This window comes from Lipomyces doorenjongii (assembly GCF_038497915.1).
Source record: "Lipomyces doorenjongii strain NRRL Y-27504 unplaced genomic scaffold V1508scaffold_19, whole genome shotgun sequence".
NCBI lineage: Eukaryota > Fungi > Ascomycota > Lipomycetes > Lipomycetales > Lipomycetaceae > Lipomyces > Lipomyces doorenjongii.
In genome coordinates, this window is record NW_027118086.1 from 3381 (window position 1) to 23362 (window position 19982).

At 45.4% G+C, this 19982-nt stretch overlaps 8 protein-coding genes and 1 non-coding gene across 9 annotated transcripts; 3 read left to right on the plus strand and 6 right to left on the minus strand.

The window, feature by feature from the left end:
• Window positions 1-2800: 2800 nt before the first annotated feature.
• Window positions 2801-2883, plus strand: V1508DRAFT_t41. Its single transcript has one exon. It is a non-coding gene; the product is annotated as a tRNA-Gln (tRNA).
• Window positions 2884-3136: 253 nt separating this feature from the next.
• On the plus strand, window positions 3137-4012 carry V1508DRAFT_353492 (Alpha/Beta hydrolase protein; the record flags this gene model as incomplete). Its single annotated transcript, XM_066936881.1, has 2 exons — window positions 3137-3748; window positions 3818-4012. 2 exons carry the CDS (start codon window positions 3137-3139, stop codon window positions 4010-4012), a joined length of 807 nt encoding a protein of 268 aa, XP_066796260.1.
• A 255-nt stretch (window positions 4013-4267) lies between these two features.
• On the plus strand, window positions 4268-5958 carry V1508DRAFT_90469 (Formamidopyrimidine-DNA glycosylase N-terminal domain-containing protein). The gene is made up of 5 exons (XM_066943103.1): window positions 4268-4413; window positions 4476-5170; window positions 5226-5255; window positions 5308-5402; window positions 5463-5958. The coding sequence occupies exons 1-5, from the start codon at window positions 4396-4398 to the stop codon at window positions 5777-5779; spliced, it is 1155 nt and encodes a 384-aa protein (XP_066796261.1). The 5' UTR covers window positions 4268-4395; the 3' UTR covers window positions 5780-5958.
• On the minus strand, window positions 5653-7279 carry V1508DRAFT_438936 (uncharacterized protein). Its single transcript, XM_066942193.1, has 2 exons — window positions 6142-7279; window positions 5653-6089 (listed from the first exon to the last, which is right to left on the minus strand). Exons 1-2 carry the CDS (start codon window positions 7116-7118, stop codon window positions 6044-6046), a joined length of 1023 nt encoding a protein of 340 aa, XP_066796262.1. The 5' UTR covers window positions 7119-7279; the 3' UTR covers window positions 5653-6043.
• A 384-nt stretch (window positions 7280-7663) lies between these two features.
• V1508DRAFT_353613 (uncharacterized protein) lies at window positions 7664-11247 on the minus strand (the record flags this gene model as incomplete). Its single annotated transcript, XM_066936885.1, has 5 exons — window positions 7664-8104; window positions 8157-8263; window positions 8318-9933; window positions 9989-10832; window positions 10902-11247. The coding sequence occupies 5 exons, from the start codon at window positions 11245-11247 to the stop codon at window positions 7664-7666; spliced, it is 3354 nt and encodes a 1117-aa protein (XP_066796263.1).
• Window positions 11248-12977: 1730 nt separating this feature from the next.
• V1508DRAFT_415843 (caffeine-induced death protein 2-domain-containing protein) lies at window positions 12978-14167 on the minus strand. The gene has a single exon (XM_066940131.1). The coding sequence runs from the start codon at window positions 13743-13745 to the stop codon at window positions 13155-13157; it is 591 nt and encodes a 196-aa protein (XP_066796264.1). The 5' UTR covers window positions 13746-14167; the 3' UTR covers window positions 12978-13154.
• V1508DRAFT_90447 (uncharacterized protein) lies at window positions 14068-16453 on the minus strand. Its single transcript, XM_066943102.1, has 3 exons — window positions 16409-16453; window positions 15643-16343; window positions 14068-15588 (listed from the first exon to the last, which is right to left on the minus strand). Exons 2-3 carry the CDS (start codon window positions 16148-16150, stop codon window positions 14390-14392), a joined length of 1707 nt encoding a protein of 568 aa, XP_066796265.1. The 5' UTR covers window positions 16151-16343; window positions 16409-16453; the 3' UTR covers window positions 14068-14389.
• A 744-nt stretch (window positions 16454-17197) lies between these two features.
• V1508DRAFT_396971 (carbonic anhydrase) lies at window positions 17198-17891 on the minus strand (the record flags this gene model as incomplete). Its single annotated transcript, XM_066938128.1, has 4 exons — window positions 17198-17324; window positions 17399-17588; window positions 17640-17720; window positions 17786-17891. 4 exons carry the CDS (start codon window positions 17889-17891, stop codon window positions 17198-17200), a joined length of 504 nt encoding a protein of 167 aa, XP_066796266.1.
• A 290-nt stretch (window positions 17892-18181) lies between these two features.
• Window positions 18182-19847, minus strand: V1508DRAFT_90700 (uncharacterized protein). The gene is made up of 4 exons (XM_066943104.1): window positions 19528-19847; window positions 18874-19476; window positions 18745-18813; window positions 18182-18687 (listed from the first exon to the last, which is right to left on the minus strand). The coding sequence occupies exons 1-4, from the start codon at window positions 19612-19614 to the stop codon at window positions 18472-18474; spliced, it is 975 nt and encodes a 324-aa protein (XP_066796267.1). The 5' UTR covers window positions 19615-19847; the 3' UTR covers window positions 18182-18471.
• Window positions 19848-19982: the final 135 nt, after the last annotated feature.

Consider the following 19982-nt stretch of genomic DNA (forward strand, 5'->3'; position numbering starts at 1 on the left):
TCTCGCTTCCCGACTGCCGCGCGCATCTTGACCCTCATTTGGGCCGTATTGCCGCCACCAACTTAATAACCAGCGCAGTATTCTCTCAGCTGGTCGAAGTTGAGCCCTTCAATGGCAGCCAAAGTGTAGAGAGGCGGCAGATTGTGCTAAATGCAATGTAAGCCAAACCCCTTGTTATTGAAATGTCTTCTGCTTACCGGATGCTCTGTCGGCATAGATCAATTATTGAAAGGGAAGATTCTGAATAGTATACGTTCACCATCAGCAGCCCTATTTTCTTCCTATTTCACAATCAGACTCATAGAAGTTCAAGCTTTCACTGACACGTACACGACGAGGTCCAATTAAAGGAAGGTTTGCGCCCGTACAACAGTGTCCAAACGACGCGACATATCAGTTTGTGCCTCTTGCATTCGACGGATGTCCCTTCGAACTTGCCGCATGTCATCTTGAATTTCTCGAATTCCTCGAAGTACCTCTTGTAAGGGATCCCCTCCTTGTGATTACAGCAGTTAATAGTTGTAACAAGTGTAAGTGTTACACAGGATACAACGTACGGGCAGCCCTTGCTTAACGGAAGGCATCTCTAAACTCCTCATAAGTCGGACGTTTATCATCAGTCGATCCCCCATCGTCATTCAAGTCAGGTCTTTGAAGTTCATGCCACAATCAAATCAGGACTCCTTACCATCTCGTAGCACTCCCAGGCAACCACAATATGTCCTTGCAGCGGCCAAATCTTGATCGGATGGAGGCTCTTCAGGTTGTGGCGGCACATCCATCTGCACAGAAGCACGTAGTTGGGGCGGGCCGATTGCTTGTTCTTCTAACATAGTGGCCGGCTAATTTGATCGCTCCTGGTCAGCAGAAAACAATCCTCGTCAATGACGGCTCCACATGCTCGCACACAAGGGTTATTACCTGTACCGCGAAGAAAAGAGGTAATATCTGATAAACCACGATGGTCTCATGAATGTTAAGAACGCTGAGCTGGAATAAATGCTTACATTTGAAGTCGGCCCCAAGTCGTTTGATGGAGCTCACATCAACAAATACGCACGCGTTCGGAAGCTTGGTTCCAGATGGCCCTAAACTGGACATTTTGCGATGTTACGGCCCAGAAATACCTCCGGTATGAAATATACCACAAAAATAGCCGACTACGACTGTAACGGCTATTTTGGCTTTTATTTGAAAGAAAGCTGACTTACTTCGGAGTACATTTTATAATATCAAAATGCCACTGAAAAGTTTCATTGCCATTGGAGGTGACTCGCATGGTCGTCAATCACTAAAATCGATATCCGCCTTTTCTGCGATGGTTGCCATGTCTATCAAAATGTCGAATCTATTCAAGGCCTGTCTCGTTGTTTGTCCAGCCATTGTCTGTAGGGTTGATGACCCAATCTGGCGGAAGTTGCTGTCCGAGTACCAATTTGCGAGGTGGTTGGCCCATTGAACTACGATGAACGGCGGGATAGACCACCCTTCCGCATTAACTCCCTGGATCACTGTGGCACATTCGCGATTACGTGGCTGGACCGTCTTCGCTCGCCCAACTCGTTCTGCGCGTGTGACTATCATGGACGACGAGATAATGCCAGTCATAAACCCGTCTCGTCGAAGTTATAAATATCTGCGTCAGCGATCCCGTATTTGGCCCTCGCATTCCTAATAAGATCAAACCAACTCCTCGGTTTTCTTAGGATCTTCGCAGAGCGCTCTCTGGTAGTCGTATGCACGATTAAAGTGTGTATTAAGCATTGGTTGACGTTTTGACGAAGTTCATTGCCCAACGCTTGCCCACGGCTCCCGCGTCGCGCTCTGCGAGCAGCAGATTAGCCATATTTTCGAAAACCCGCGCGAATCTAAGTCCAAGACGTGCTCCAAAATAGCATTTTCTTCCAGGTCCGTAAGTTTCGAGAATTGGGAATAACGTCGCGTCGTGACGGTCGCCCATCCATTCAATCGCGAAAGGTGGATTCGGGTACATTGTCGATCGTTGCAGCCTGTCGTATGTTTAGCTGAGCGTGTTTGTGGGTACTGGGTAGCTTCGAGGGCTAATAAAAGTCTACGTTCGTTAGAAGCGGATTCCATATTTGTTGTGTTAGATTCAACAACTGCTGTGAGATCAGCTGTTGCAAGAGCAGTAGTTTGCCTGGTTGCGCCTTGAAAGTTCTCCCGAATCCAAAACTGACTGTCGAGATGCCGCAACGTTCTTGACAAGGTGTGTGGTGAGGTGCTGCCTGTATTTTCCAGTCGACCCATCCGACATGTTGGTCGAAGAATCTGCAAATAAATCTCCACACACAGAGCAACGCACTTTCCGTACAGGATTCCGTGCTCTTTAACTTCGACTTTGTCGAAATACTGCCAGATGGCGCTCACATTTTTACGTCCTGATGTTTCAGCCGATTTAGTCATACTACAGTTTTGCTGTAGTGCTGCTAGAATCTATTCGCATGAGTAAACTTGACAAAACTAGCTATTAGTATGCACTGTAATTGAGGCAATAATTTTCTGTCATCGCTTTTTGAGCTCTTTTGAGGTTTGCTAACTTACAGATCCGGTCCAACCGGTCTTGTTAACCCCGGCCCGGACCGTGTAGGGACCATGTAGGCAGCTTTGACCGGGCTTGTAAGGCTACATTCAGAACCGGTAAAATCTAATCACCAAACGGTTTTTAAACCGGTTTTGTGCCCCAAGCCCTCATGTAAGACGTCACATATTTGGACGAGAGTTAGGGCCGACCATGCCGACGTGATGTGTGCAAATTTTCGGATTCGCCTGTGAATAGCATGGTTCTGTAGTGTAGCTGGTTATCACAGCGGATTCTGATTACACGACTTTCCGCTAACCCCGGTTCGAATCCGGGCAGGACCTAACAAGTAAATTTTTTTGTTATCTGAGTATGCTAATGAATTTTTTGCCGTCTGTGGCGAGGTAGGAGGTGAGATGGATAAGGCAATTGGGTGGACGAGGAATGGTTACGGAGGTGGGGTAGTGAATTTGGTTGTTCAGTTAGGATAATATTTGAATCGTACACAACGTATGAACAACCTTTTAATGTTCTACCCAGCGTACAATTATCTAAGAAATTTAGACAATTAACCGAGAATCCTCAGTATTCGACTCAATGTCCAGCCCGTCGCCAATAACTGCATTCTACACGCCAACAATATTCCCGCCACATCCGCAACAATCACTGACGGTATTCCCATCCTCGTCCACTACGCCTGTTCCATGGGTCGTCTACATCCATGGCGGTGCTTGGAGAGATCCGCAGCAGACAAAGGACATGGGAATACCTATCCTGCAGCAATCATCGCCCGCAACATGGGGCGGCGCAACGCTGGATTATAGATTATCCCCTGCTGTACGACATCCGGCGCATTTAGACGATGTGCTGGCGGCTTTGAAATTCCTTGTCTCCGAACACGGTCACCTCATTTCTCACATCATGATAATAGGACACTCAGCGGGCGCGTGTATCGCGCTACAAATTCTCGCAACATTAATCGACGAACGCAAAGCGGGCGGCACTTTGACGCACTTGTGCGATAGGATTAAAATTGTTGTGGGAGTCGAGGGCATTTATGATTTAGTGGAGCTCGGGAACGAGTATCCGTCATATAGAGGGTTTATATCGGAAGCATTTGGTGAGGATGAGGAATTGTGGGATGAAGCATCCCCTAGCTCATTTCAATGGCACGAATTGTTGGCTGACGACAACAGGCTCAATGCGAAGGTACGCTTTCCTGTTTCGTTATCCTTCTGAGGATCTTCGTTAGCTGACAACTCTTTTTAATTATTGCAGATCGTGTTAGTACAGTCGACAGGTGATCAGTTGCTGAGCATGAACCAGACAAAAGCCATGCAGAGTATCCTCGACAACGCGGGGTGGAACCCGGAAGTTAAGGTGATCAACGGCGGATCGCATGACGCAACGGTGGAATCAAAGGCATTGTTCGATATTTTAAGAGACTTGTACAGATACATGGACGACTTGTAACTGACTTGTGTAATTATCTTGTATGTAGACCGGGTAGTGGCATTGGCAATAGTTCTGGTTACAGTAAACTGATCGCATAATTCGACGGGAAAAGAATTGCCGTGAAGAATATTACAACAGCGGAGGGTTCATTATATGATTTACGACGTGAAGGATTTGTAAATAACGTGACTTCTGACCCGTAAATAGGGCAACACGATTGCTGTGAGCTCGCTAGGCGTGACTCATAACGCGAACTGTGTGACGCGTCATCACGTGAAGTGGTCGGGTAATGGGCAGGCGATTCCCTTCGCTTCCGTCTCCATCTGCCTTACGATTCATTTATTTTTCCATTTACTTCTTGACGGCATCGGAGAGCTGTCAATTAGAGAGCTTTCATCAACATGCCAGAGCTAGGAGAGGTAAGTTCCGCAGCCGGTCGGTTATCTGTTTCCTCCACAGTAACTAACAATCGCTCAAACAGGTCGCACACGCTGCTAAACTACTCTCCACAAATCTCAAGGGCAAAACCATCGCAAAGTTTATAACTGATGCGAAAGACACGCTCGTTTTCCCATCTCTTTCCCCGCAAGATCGGTCCCAAGTTGAGAGCGCCTACGTGTCGAAGAGGATAGCGGATGTTGGAAGGCACGGCAAATATTTCTGGATAGTATTGAGCGGTGGTCGACAGTCCGACACGACGAACAAGAAGAAGACGGGAGAATATGACGTTATGTTAATGCATTTCGGGATGACGGGTTGGCTAAATATCCAGAACGTACACTCACATTTCTTCCCCATGGAGCGCTCTCGTAACGGCAAGAAACCGGATAACTACGACGAGAAAGCAGCTGCTGAACCATGGCCGCCAAAATACTACAAGTTTCTTTTAAGCACGGATGATGGCCTCGAAATTGCGTTCACGGACCCCCGCAGGCTGTCCCGAATAAGATTTTTGGAAATCGCGAATATCAAAAAGTCGGATATGGAGACAGTTGAGCAAGTCGAAAGTGAACTTATGAGGGTCGAGCCGTTGGTCCGGATGGGACCTGATTTTTCTAAAATCGAAAATAGATGGAGTCAGGATCAGTTCCTTGAGGTGCTAGCTAAACGGAAAGTTCCAATCAAGAGTCTATTACTAGACCAGGCCGTGTGCGCTGGCGTGGGGAACTGGATGGCGTATGTTACACATGTTGATGTGCTTCAAGTTCTTGATATTAAGTAACGGGTATAGGGATGAAATTCTTTTTCAATCGCGTATACAGTGGGTGCCTTCTATGCGAAATCAAAGTGATTACCTAACATTTGCTGGCTAGTCCGGAACAATACACCAACAAAATGAGTCTGGAAAAGAAGAAGCTACTCTACGATATGCTCTGCGAAGTATGCGAAGTATCAGTCGAAACCGAAGGTATAACTAATTCTTCTCCGTTCTTATTCTCCGTTCTAAATAATTGCTGAATTTTGTCAGGCGACACTGAGAAATTTCCGAAATCTTGGTTAATGCTACATCGGTGGAGTAAACGGCAGAAACAGGGAGAAAGGCCGATGACAGCAGACAAATATATTGTCGATTTCGTCACCGTCGGTGGACGGACGAGCTGTTTCGTTCCCGAGCTGCAAAAAAAGGAGAATGCTACGGGCGAGGAGGACGATTCTGCTAGTGAGAGTAAACCGAAGGCTAAAGCAAATTCGCGGACAAAGAGACTTAAAACAGAACAAACACAAGAGGATAAATTAGTGAAACCGGCAAGAACGCGCAGAAAAACGAGGCAGGGAGATAGATAAAGAAGAGGAAAAATCAAAAATAGACCTCAGATCATATATTGTGAATTGTGAATCAATTGTTCCACACATTACTAATCGAAACTAGTAATGATTCAGCATTGCAGGATTGCATTAGATCATCAGCGGTCAAAAGGAAAAGACAACACTCGTGAAGCGCCAAGCTAGCCGTAGCCGAAGTAACCACATAAGTGCATTAGTCAATTTATATGTATACACGTTGCATAACTCATAGGACATCAACATATCATCAACTACTCAAAGCATCTATGCACTATTATTGTCGTTATTGCCTCCCATAAAGCTCCGAGCCCTAAACTTCGTCAGCGCAGGCCACCAAAAATACGACATCATGCAAAACTTACAAGTCTGCAATGCTTGGATCACTCATCATCTCCGACATGCTAGGCGTATTTCCGTTTCGGAATCGGTCAGCCATCGATCTGATCGACGGGTTATTAAGCAAACCTTGCATGGCGCCTGGATTCGACATAAACTGCTGAGCCATCTGCGAAATCTGAGGATTGTTCATCAAGGATGCGAAGTCCATGCCACCGGCACCACCAGCACCGCCGAACATGCCTGCGAGACTTGAAAAATCAGGGAAACCACCAGCGCCTCGATCAGCGGTCGCAGCAGCTGATCGATTGCTCTCGGTGTCCTCAGGAACGGCAGACTGCAAGTCCTCCTCTACACGCGCCTTCGCGGTCTCGTAACCTCGACGCATGACATCCGATCCACCGTTGCCCTCAATCTCGATACCTCTTCCGTAAGCATTCATGGCTCCCTCGGCATCTCCCAGAGCAAATTTCGCTAATCCAAGTCTTGAATACGCCTTGGCGTACTTCTCGTCAATCTCTAAAGCACTCTCGGCATCCTTCACAGCCATATCATGCTTTCCGGAGGCGGAATATGCGGCGGCGCGGTTAGAGTAGTAAATCTTGTTCGTAGGATCGAGCGCCAGCGCCTTCGTGTATGACTCAATTGCCGAGGGATAATTCTTCATCGAAACAAACTTATTCCCTTGGGACTTCAGCTCCTCAGCAGTGGTCTTGTCAGCTTCAGACGGACCTGCAGGCGCTGCTGGGGTAGCACGTTCAGCAGAAGCCGCTGACGCTTTCGCCCGCGAATCACGGACTTTCTCGAATGCCTGAAAAATCGAGAGAAGCGATTGCGCCCCGAGAACGGTGTCTCGCTTAGATAGATCGACTTTGAAAACGTCGATCAGACATTGGATGGCGACTTCGACTGAATCTTTGTCGTCCTCGGACACAGTGCCGTCTGCAAGCGAACTTTGCAGAAAATCAACGATTCCAAGGGCCAGATCCTCTTTTGAAGACATTTCTACTGTAATACAAAGTGTTAATTAATTAAAATTCGAGATCTGTAATGCTTAGAGATCGGTGGACTTCTCGGCTTGCTAATTAGTGGTGTTGACAAAAGAGATGCAAAACAAATTTATTGTGGAAGAGTTTCTTTGGGCGATTTAACTTTGGAAGCATGTGGACTTCTTTGTGATTCTGAGGACACGCTATCCTAAAGAACGAACGCGTCACCGAGTACAGCCAGACATCCCGCGAGTTGCAGAAGACCATTCTAATTATCTATCACGAACAAATTAACACGCAGGAAATGCAAGCGACGACAAGCAGGACATTTACTAAACCGCAATGACATTAACGCGAGAAATAGCAAACAACCGCATCCAGAGATGCTTATATTAACTAGCAACTATACTACCCTTGAAAACTCAATAGAACTACAACCATCTACCTTTTGCATTAACTAAATGAAACGATCAACGAAATTTAAAAGCCAATGAAAATTCTACTTCCAAACTTCTACTTAGCTCATGCTGCCCGATTAGTACTTATACAAATATACTCTCTATGATTTGACTTTGATCTTTCCCAAAACACTATTCATGCCTTTCAGCCTAACCCTTTCCCATTTGATCTTCTCAGTAATGTATTCTTTTACAACGCGCAGGCACTCTCTTTCGTGTAACTCGTTGAATCCGCCAAGCTCAGATGCAAGCATGGTCTGTGAATACCGGATTTCCGAACCCAGTCGTGTGATCTCGTTCTCAGCTGTCTGAATGTTCAATGTCGCATCATGCGCATATCGGGTTCTAGTGTCGTCGAGTAAACCGAGTGGAAACCTTGTACTAGTTCTGTTAAGCGACGTCTGAAAGCGTGACAACTGGTTCGCTTGGGCCGCGAGAGCATCAATAAGTTTATTCGGCCGAGTAAGAGATTCCATCACCGCCTTGATGTTGGCATATGAAGCTCGTAGTTCCTGCACGAAGATCTCTTCGTGAGAATCGGACTAAAACCAATTAACAAATGCGCGATCTAAGTTTATCGATGGGTCGGCATACCACTTGATACAAATTTGTGAATTCAGTCAAAGCATCTATGCATCCAACAGGTAAAAAGCTCAATGTCTTAAAATATCCTTGTAAAGCCATATACGATTCCGCAAGATCTATGACAAGTCAGACAAGAGCACTTCAGTAATGTTAAGCTGTTGCAAACTTACCTAATCGTTTGTGTTGCATTGAATGAGCGCTTTTTAAAACTTTCATAAATGGCTGTTCGAGATATGACATCTCTTTCAACGCATGGTTGAAAAAGACAACTGACTCATCCGTGTTCTCCAATGGTGGATACTCCTCCTCCAGCGTCTCCTTCCTACTTTCCTGCTTCTGTTTGCTCCGCTTTTCCGACAAGTCTTTCGAAAATTCAGTGACTAAAAAGAACTCCCACAAGAGTTCGTGTGTCGAGAATGTAGGATGTAGAAGCAATGTTCGTACAAAGGAATCCAGTTTGAACTGCACATCTCTGACAACAGATCTAGCAGGTCTAGAAGGCACCGCGAAAGGATTGTGTGGAATCTGTAAAACTGGGATCCAGGAAGCTGGAAGTTCGAAAGCTAACCATTTCGCCATAAAGGTAAAATCTGTAAATGTTCGACGCACAGACGTAATAGTCGACGGATTCGGTATAATTCCTGATTTGACGATAAAATGCACATTATCGTCCGAAATGTAGCCTCGCAATACCGACGTCACTCGGTTGTCGCGTATTGGATGTTTCCGAAACAGTGTAATATCTTCTATCCGCATCCTTGTGTTCTCATCCTTTGCTAATTCAGCAGCATTGAGGCCGCGGTAGTTCCGCCGACCTACATCTACTTCTGGTTCTTTCGTGAGAACCTCAATAGCAGCTAGACGAGAAAACTTGCTGTTCACCATCAATGGGGTAAGTCCTTTATCATTAACTCGATTGAGATCTATGTCGCTTATACTGAGAACAAGCTCCAAGGACTGAATATCCTTCATAATGTGTAAAAGTGTGTTTCCTTTCGCGTCAACGTGATCCAAAAAACGTAAATTGCCACCGCCAACTTGGTACTTAGTAGCCGTGTCGATACCCATCTTCACCAGATCTGTATAACGAGGATTGTCATAGGATCGACACAAAGCAAATAGTGGCGTTTGGCCGTTCTGATCTTTATCCGTCCACGATATCAAACCGCCTATAGTTTCAATCAAATCCGGCAGATAGAACAAATAGTGCCCGACACTTCGTTGCCATTCGTCTTTCCGCGAAACATATTTCCTCAAGTCATCTTGACTATAGTTAGCTGACAGTATTGACCAGATTGAATCCACAATCTCCTTATCTGCTGTTTGAATAGCTGCTGACAGAAGAGTCGTTTGACGACCATTTTGCTCCTTCCAGATTGCTTCCATCGGGAACACATCTCGTTTAGATAATAAGAGCTTCAATGATTCCAGATTTTTCGCTGGTGCTTGAACGGCGATCATGATCGCGCTCTCGCCTGATGCGTTCCGACTTCTGTAAACTTGCTCCAGTGAATCAATCTCAGAAACATCAATCCCACCAGATCCAAAATATTCCCCGGGTGAATCAAACGCCACTGATATGTCGGCGCCATCCCGAATGCTTTTCCAGAATAGTTGGTTGGCGCTTGAAACAATAGCAAGTTTTGAGCTGTTGTTCATAATGTGAAATATTACAGCTTCGAAAGTTGATAGAGCGTATCCAACTTCACCAGAGTCGACATCCATGAATGAAAAGTTGCGCATATAGAAGAGATGTGAATCGAGATTATCAAGTTTGGACCAAGTGCTTCTGGAGCATTAGTTTTGGAGCAAAAATACCAGCGAACCGACTGTAAACTTACACAACTGTGATCATTAAACTGACTAGGACATCTGCGCTCACGCTGGAGTGGTTGGCAATTTTCTCTTTGTTCTCTCTGGAGGACGACGAATCTTTGTCGTCACCATTAGGTTGACCCTGGTTAGATGGTGGCACCACACCTAGATTCCGCAATATCTTTACCAGGCTCTCGACTTGGACTCCAGCGTTTTCCGCTTTGCTTAAGTTCTCCAAGTCGACAACAGCAGTCATTACCATACGCTCTATGGTATCTCCGCCTTCAGCCCAATAAGGCTGAACTCCCAACTGTCCCAGGCTAATGTGTTTCATATTCTTAACTGCTGCTCGAATGATAGAATCCTTCAACGCTCTCAAGATTATTAGCCGTGGCCATATTTTGTTGTGAAGATGCTTTCCGACATAATTTTCTAGCATTTTCTCAATCTCTGGGCCAGTTAACCCTGTAGAGCTAGCCATTGCATTCACTATCGAGTGATCAACAGCTTGAAAAAGTGCAATTCCCTTTTCCATGACTTGTTCAATCATCGTCACGAGATCCGGTTCCGTGGCATTCGAGCAATCGAAATCCTCAAAAACACTATTCAAAGGTTCCTGTATTTGTCGGGCGATTAAGGGGAATTGAGATAATAGTTGTGTGAACGTCGATATTTTCTTAGACACCGGCGGTGCTTTGGACGTAGGAGCACTGTGTAAAGCTGGGTTGAAGTCGTACAGCGGCAATGCCGAACCAATTAGAGGCCGCGAAATGTAGTATATAATATACTGTGAATCATAGGGAACGATGTCGGCGGTAGTCGTGTACACTCGATCTGACAGTATTCGTGCCTGCGTAATTGACTTAAATCCTGCAAGAGTTGTAAGCGCCGGCAATAATAGCTGATATAATATCAGCAACCAAAATATGTAATATCTACCTTTGTTGGTGTATACAATATCATCTTTGATCACCACACTTCTGCCGTTCAGGGTCCAATACACGCGTGCTCTACCGATCGCCTTAGCCGATACACCAATCTTGATTATATGCGACGAAAGAAACTCTTCGTGAGTGCAAAGGTCTGCGAATGACAGCGAAGTTTCCTGATCAATTGTGTATAATATTGACGCAGTAGTAGGGACTAAAATAACATAATTCCGGGGCGACTGCAGGGCAGTGATCAGATCGCGCGATCGCGAGCTATTTGATGTTGGATGGAATAGCGCCGCCAGAAACGGGTTGACGGGCGGCTTTGAGGTATTCTCCATCGAAAACGCTTTCATGTGATTCCAACCCGGACAGAATAGGGGCAACTACTATGGTATGGTCGCAATATCTAGTCAATGGATATGAGAGGCAAGCACGCCTTCAGCACCAGCCACGACTGATAGGCACCCCAAGTTGTGCCTTGGATTGTAATGCAACGGAACCAATCCTCTAGCTAGCCGACGACGGTATATAATGCTGACTATCATAGAATGTGCCTTCTTATTTTGCCTGAGTCTAGTATTGAGACTAGAGTGACCGTACTAATTGACCGACCCTTGTGTATATGTAGACAATCTCAGCGAATCGGCTTGAACTTGAGGCAGTGCCGATAATATTTGCGATGTCGACCAAACTATCTTTAATATAAATTCAATTGCCTTAACATATGACTCGGGAGAAACGCCGTATATTAAATGCCTTAATTGTGAGCTTGCCTCGCTTTGGAGGAGGAAGTTGAATTCGCTGGTGTTAGCTTTGACAGGTTTTGAATGATAACGGCAACGCGGCGTCATCCGTGATCAGTGCGAAATTGACTTTTGACTTTCACACCATTCAGGCAATCACATTTGATGTTTATAAACAAAATAAAATAACCTGGATGTTATTTGGTTGGTAAACTGTTTACTACGACAAATCTAAGAATTACTGTGCTTGGTTTCTTGATGATTTGCAGTTACTGGACACAGAGAATAGCTGGTTGTGAACGCCAGAACTACTGCAAATGTCACCGCTATCAGAGTAACCTGTAGCAGCCCAATTTGGGGGCTTTCCTTGCGATTGGCGCGAATTTCCTTGTCAGATGAGCTACGTTATCTAAACGCCTACTTACGCAGTAGATATAATACCGCGGCAGCTCTCTAAACCTGTATTGCTTTTGTTCAGTAATAACCCATCACAGCAGATCAATAACTTTCCGCGTGTATACTCATAGAGCTTCAGTTTCGCAATGACTTATGGAGAATTTCCGCTGTTCTTTATCAACCGTCATCACTTCGAACTAGCAACCCCTCAGAAGAAATCCATATGAACCCAGTGTCGTCCGAGAGCAAGGCTGTGCCCCGTTCCAGATATGATCCGATAAGGAATTCTGTCTGACTTTTCAGGATCTAGAGATACATTAGTCTAAGGTTGATGGCAGCGACTGGCAACCGCAGTGCACATCCGGGCATTCGGCAAGAAGACATTGCAGTCTTTTACCCTGTTGACACAATTTAATGGAACCTAACGCATAGATATGTCCATACCGACGTTCTTTTCCAGGGTGTTGTCCAAGGGCTCTTTAGCGCCAAAACATGAAAGAGAATGCGGAAGAACAAGATCTGTTATTCGATGCGCTGTCAGCTACTTTGGATGCAACTAGACCAATGAGCTCTCTGCTTCCATTAATGATTACCAGACAGCCTTTACAGTCGGACCCCGATGACTCCGTGAGAACAGTCGATAAGCATAAGAACAATCAAGTACTTTCGGGATGGGAGTCAGCAGGAGCTTTAGAAGGACGATGAATGTTCCGTGCAACTTGACTTGGGACAACCACTGCCTACGATTCTGGTGATTATGCTCGAAGGCCCCGTTGTCGAGTCCACGTTATTGCCACTCACGAATGATCAGGATACACCGTGTCAGCTTGCGCCCAATGAGTTGCTGGTTTGAGTTTCCAGAGGACGAGGTGGATTATTCAGCAGACTTTGTCAGTATTAAGCGACGATGTGACGCGATATATCATCTCGTGATTATTTAGTGTGTGGAAGCTTGTATTTGTGTTGTGGTATATTGATCGAGATTGTTGATCAACGATATATCGAGATGGAGATCTATTATATACAAAAGTTTCTCAAATAAAGTACGTAATATTACAAAATTTACACATTATCATATGCCTAAAGAGATCTTCTACTTACAGACATTGTGTCCGATGACGTCAATGTAATTTGGAATTCTTCCATGTCTGAAAAGCAGGTCTCCACCCACTGCCATTATCACCTACCACAGGGGTGGCTCCGCTGGCTGAGTCCGTTCCAATATCTAAGCATCGTTCGCAAATAATCGACCAACTTCGGTCTCGAACGATGTCTTCCACACTTTTTTCGCTTGCGACCCAACTGAGAATCTCTTCCTCCTTAGTGTACGTCGGTAAATCTCTTGCTTCGTAGGGATCTAGTCGCGGATCCACTTTAGGCTTCTTTGCTGCAGTAGCTGAAATTTCGCTTTTCCGTTCGTTTGCGATTTTGTTGCAATATTCGAGTATTTCGTCGCGTACTTTCCAGCTTTCGAACACAGAGGAATAGACAAAATCTTTACATGCTCGCCGACGAGACCCGATTTTTTCTCTTTCTGGCTTTGTCCATGAACTGCCTGAACCCAGTATTTTGCTCTCCTTAACTGTAGGTATTGAGTTCAGATCCGCGGAAATAGTGTCGTCAGTCAATGATCGCGACAGAAAGAGGAATCGTCGTAGTGATTCTGCTGAATAGCAGAGCTCCGGCGTCAGAGCCGGCTTCTCAATAGGCATTGTAATATTAATAACATCAAGTATTAACACTCGGCCAGCAATGGAAATATTTCTAAGCTATATAGAGACTGCTCTTGCGCCGATGATGGCCGTGTCGCGATGGGTTATCCTGACAGGAAGCCGGGATTGTGCTCTAGGCGCTTACGGTCCAAAGTCCCAACTCTCTTCCGCGCAGCGGGAACGCGGACACCAGCCTCGGCGACAACACATCTGTGTATAAATAATTTGTTACCGGGGCCATACGACTGTCGAGTCGAACTTCACTCGAGTGCAGTCAAGTCGGCACTTAACTGCGACGGGTAAGACGAACTTGGCTCGACTCGAGTCACCTCGTGCTGCACGCGATTCACGAAAGCTGTCACGAAAAACTTCCCTTGGCCGGTGAGCAAACTTTTGCTCTCCTCATAATTTTTTTCGTTTGCATGAAGACCACTGAGCTAATGAGAAGTGGCTTGTCTATATACCGAGGCATTGCAAGTCCCCGCAAGGTTCCGTTGATATATATATTACGTCTGGTTAAACATATTAAATTAAGACAATCGCACTGAAACTCCGGTTCTAGACGCCACAAACATCTAAAGTGTAAAAAGAAGCAATTAATTTTAACAAATCTAAATCTAAACGTTGCCATCTCGCACTTAAATCTACAAGAAAGTCGCAGTTCCCAAAACTGGTGACTCATAACCAACTCTTTCCATGCTTACATGTCGGTCGACAGATGACTTTGTCGAAGACTGGCGCTCATATGTGGACAAGTCGTCAGGTTCCTCGCTAATCCTCCGCTCGTGCCTCAGCGTACCCTTTCCAGAGTACTTTAAGCTCTGTGTTCGCGGAGGAATAGCCATACTGTTCGATTTCGTAGGGAGGTTCATGTTCATCATTGTTCGTTGAACCTTTATCGGAACAGGAGACGCGGAAGTCGAATTTACCGGCTGTGATGATACAGAAGAAGCAGATGAATAATCTGACTCAAATGACAGTCGACTTGAACTAAGTCTCAATGGGAGAATTGGCTGTAAAGGTAGGTCTTTGATATCGTGCACTTCCGGTAGACGCTCTTCTTCACTTTCGTAAATAGCAACCGCTGATGGCCGGCGGCTGTTCAGACTAAGGCGGTCTCCATTATTTAAAATTTGCGGTTGCTGCACCTTCACATCCGAGTATATCATAGACATAGACTGTCTGTAGTATGTATCCATAATATACTCTAGAACATCCTTGTCTTCGTCATCGTACCACGTAGACTCCGGCCGATTTGGTCGTGGAGGCGGAGCTTTCTGTGGCGACTGTGCAGATAGTCGGCGGCTATTGCTCCGTTGAGGTGGCGTGGGAGGCAATGACAGACTACTCGGGGACAGACCCAGACCATTATTCCTGTCTTTGCTATTCTTCGACACTGTAGTCGTCTGGCCAGGTAATTGACCCCTAGAGGGAGATTCACTCAGCCCAGAATCTCTTGATCTCCTTCTCCAAGACGCTGGAATTATCATAGAGGGTGACCGAAGAGCTGACCCTGTCGGAGACGATGGCGCACTCGATATAGGAATAGCGGCAACGGTTCGACGCACACCAGAACTTTTCTTCTGCGGCTCAGGAGTCAACGGTGGTGTCAATGGGGTCGGGGGTAGTTTGCGCTGCTTATAACTTTTATGGTCGACGTCTTTCTTCTTGCAAGAGGCTGTTGGCACTTGGCTCGAAGAATTGCTGAAGAAGTCCTGAACCTCAAGATGTAGCACATGGGAGACGTTGAAAGGCCGTGATATCGATAGTGTATACTGATCTTGGGAGGATCTATTATCGTGCTTCGAAAATATTTTCTTAGTTGGCCACATAATAGACGATCCTGTATAGCCGTTAGGATCACTACCCCAATAAGACATCAACGTAGGTAACTTACTGATAGCCTCTTTACGCTGCTTTTTCCTCTCCTCCTTCAGCCAGACGTCCTTCATGGGGGGCCCAGGAACAACGACATCCTCCAATTTTTTCGCGATCAGATGACTTGAACTCATGTTGTTGATTTGGGATCGCATCGGCTCAAAATTGCTCTGCTCCGCGCTTTGTGTAGGCGAATTATGGAATGCACTTAAAATAGGGCTATCACTTCGCCCTGCACTCTCGCTCGAAAGGGTAGACCGCAGTGACACAGTCCTGGATAATTGAGAAGATGGCCGTGAAGACGGTATTCTCAAAGATGAATGCCTTGAAATTGATTGGAAGGAAGATCTAGCCGTAGGGGTTGCAGGAGCCGAACTTGGTGGTGAGAGGAACGCTTTTGGGGGACAAATGTTCAATGAATTACTGCGACGTAATGTGGATTTGCATGGCAAGGACGGTGCAATATCAATCGTCTTGGTCTCCCTTGCGGCCGAAGAGCTCCCTTCGCTAGTATGTGTGTCACTCATTGTCCGAGGGTAGAGATGGCTGGGCAAGTCGAAACAGGACGGAGAAGAGGCAGCTGAAGAGGACTAAGAGGATAGCAACACGGTGAAGGACATCCAGTTAAAAAGGGCAATCCCATACAAGGTGGAGTGGTCGCACGCCGAATTTGTTAACATTACGCTAGTACCTTGTTCGAGGTCGGGTTGGGGTTTCGTGCTACATTGTGCGTCGATTAACAGATAATCCTGGTAAATTATCAAATAATTAGCATCTGTTCGTACCTGCATAATAAATCCAAGGAATAACCCACATTTGGTACGGTGACTGATATTTTCAATTATTGATTAGGTTGAGGCAGTGAAAAAATTTAGAACAATTGAGAGGATCGCGCTAAACCTCATTTGGATATGTAATTAAACTCCCGCAAATTGGGAGTCCGATCCTTGGCTGTACAGATACGAATAATTGTCACCCATTAATATGTTATCATAAGGTACTAGTACCTGTCACATTTACTTACCTCACAAGCCAAGTCGCGTTAATTTTGACAATACACGATATCCCTCAACATATTTTGAGGCAACATATTGTCTGAAATGAACAATCCAGCTGATACCCACGCACGCATCACACGAGTACGTTGCCATCGTAGGTGGGCTTGTCGTGGTTCAATGAATTAGTCAATGTTCAGTTAAAGTTTTTCTTAGAAAGGAATTGCTGCCAAAAAGTGTTGGATGGAGGAATTCTTGTTGCGACCGATGATATCCTGCTGTGTCCTGCGAGACGACAACAGAGGCACACCGCGACTTGTGTTACGAGCTTTCCATTAAGAGGATGCCGTGGACTGGCTAGGAGTACGGGAAATAGGGGCCAACTAACTTATTTTGGACTTTGTTTAAGACAGAGCCATTAGATAGATAGCGAGCGAGGTTAATCAACCGAATTACAAAGGAAAGAATATAACACATCTCCTAAAACTAATGCCAACTGCAATTCCGAATTAGATGGCTTTTTTGTTGGAACCCAGTAATTGCCATCGTCCTACCAGCCTCTCCAAAGTATATCACAGCTCAATTACTCACAGGACGAATCCTGCCGGTCTCAACCTCATAGATCCAACCACTAATACGAATCTCGGGGCTTACAACCTTACTCTTGCGGAGGAATTCGATGTCATCGCGAACACTTTGCTCCAAGCTGGAACAGAGATCTATCAGTATGGTATCTTTATTACACCTATCCATATGTGCGTCCCCTACGGATGAACTTACTGTGAGAACGGAAGGAAATCGATATCCTTGAGGTCGTTGCCATTGAATCTTTCCTGCAAGATTTGATGTAGCTGAGAATCGGAGAAGGTCAGCATGCCGCAGTCTGTGTGATGGATAATCAGCACTTCTTCAGTGCCAAGTAGCTGTTGAGAAATAATAATCGATCTCAAGGCGTCCTTAGAACGACCGCCTGCACTATTAGCGGAAAGTAGTAATCGTGCTCAATTCAAAATCAACATGCCTGCATTGCGAATGACATGAGCGTCGCCGTTCTGCAACCCTAGTACTCTTGCTGGATCGAGTCTAGCATCCATACAGGCAACTAATAAATATGCCATTTAGTAACCAATCATGTATGTTGCGAAATGGAGGCGTTCGAGATCATACCAATAGCGAGCTTTCGTGCCGGAGGCAACGGAAGACTGCCATTCGCGAACGAGGCACTGTAGTGGTCATTAGCTGCCGTAATTTCCTTGATAATTTGGCTTGACATCTTTCGTTAATTGAAGAGAGGATTCGTAAGGTCAGATACAGTTGTTGGAATCAGATGTTATTACCCACCAGTGCAACAGTGCAACAGTGACCCTAGAAAATCGCAGAGTAGAACAGTTCATCGTCCAGAGATTATAAATCTCATGACCTGATTAGTGGCACATCATCCATTTTATTGTTGAATGGTGTCATCAGCAGCTCAAATGTTGCAATGGCACGCGACTGGCACGCTAATGCTCATGCAAGCAAAAGATCGTGAACTCTTTGTGCAGCGCAAAAGTAGGCATATATCACAGATATGTAAGGTCACGTACCCTTAGTTTCACAACTACTGGACCGGACCAGCTCAAGCGAAGCTGTAGGGTGTGACGCTTTATTGGGAGAAACAAGCTATATTCGTGATGGGATGCTCTATAGTCAGCTACTGCTGTTCAAGAGAAAAGAATACAAGTGACATTTTGTTATTACGGAGAAAGTAAAATCTCGCAGCAAGACCGTACACTTCCCGCTCCAACTCAATCTCGAACTCCAGTGCCACTATATTTCGACCACCTCTACAGTTCAAGTATGCCTTACTCTATTCATCCCAAGTACGGCTTAACTTCCGATTCCAGCATGTCCCATAGACGCGCACCAGTTCCTCTTGTCGTATATCCTTCTTTAATATCATTCCGTGGGGTTCCAAATCTTCCCCACGGCACAATGTAAGACCCGTTCTGAGTCTCGAGATGGAGCTCCGTAAAACCTGCGAAAATTTCCGTGTATGCACCGTATTTCGCGTCATATGAGAACAAGTTCTATTCTCGGTCGTTAGAAAATTTCTATATCGTAAATTGAGACCGAATGATACAGACCCCTAGTTGTTGCAGCCATTTCGGCCGATTCTCTTGCATGCCAGTGATCAAATGCCCAGGATTCAGTGACTATACAGTAAGATTAGCCAACTGATCGAACGCTATGGACATCAGGTAATAAATTCGTACCAGACTGACTATTTCCTTGTCGCTCATTCTCTTCGCAAACTCGTAGCCCAGAATAATAGCGGCAGCCTTACTCTGACCGTATTTTGTCATTTGAACTGCACGTTTCTTTGCAAAATTGACGTCATCCCAGTTTATTCCATCCGCAGGTGAAAACAGATTAGCATCCGAAGCGACCCAAATTGCACGCACAGAACCCTTTTCTTTCGCCGTTGCCGCACTGGAGATCAACAAAGCCGTCAGCAGCTCATTTAGCAGGAAATGGCCGACCACATTGGTTCCCCAATGTACCTCGTATCCCTGGACTGTAGTCTCGAGTGTTGGATGTCCCATAATTCCAGCATTATACCATACGCTATCTAACCGGGGCACCTCTGCAATCAATTGGTCAGCCGCCGCTTTAACAGTTCGTAGATCCATAAGATCCATTTTCAAAAGCCGAAGTTCGCCTTTGCTCGGCTCCGCAGAGTGTGTGGTAATATATTTAACAGCCTTCTCGTAATTTGCTTCCGATCGAGTGCCGATATACACAGTCGCATTCTTGCTGTACAATATCTTTGCCAATTCAATCCCCACTCCTGAAGTTGCTCCTGTAACCAAATAGATCTACCATCATTAACTTAGACGTTATACAAAGCTGAAGATACATTGACATGCCTTTCCTGATAAATCGGGTAGATCTTTCTCCGTGAGCTTCGGTTTTGGAGGCGCAATTTCAGTAATACTCTGCCACAGAACATTCATGATCCGCAGTTCCGTAAGCAAACGCTATCTGTATCACTAACTTGTGTTGGTAGATATATATAACGAATATAGCTGGTGTTTATATTGTACACGAAGCACTAGCTAAGATCTAATCTCACGCCCCCCTGTCCTTATGGCCACCCCTGAAACTCTGAACTGAATTCTTTAATTGCAAAGCATGCCAATTACAAGGCTATCTTTTCCGGGGCCAGTAGCTAGTTGATGAAATTATTATCCAATTTAGAAATGACATAACTGGCTTAAGGCCACTGCTTCATGTTGCTCCAATGAAAGAAGAGACCGTATTGCACGCACGGATCAGTGATGTGGTGCTGATAGATCCAAAATTATAAATCAACATATGCTAT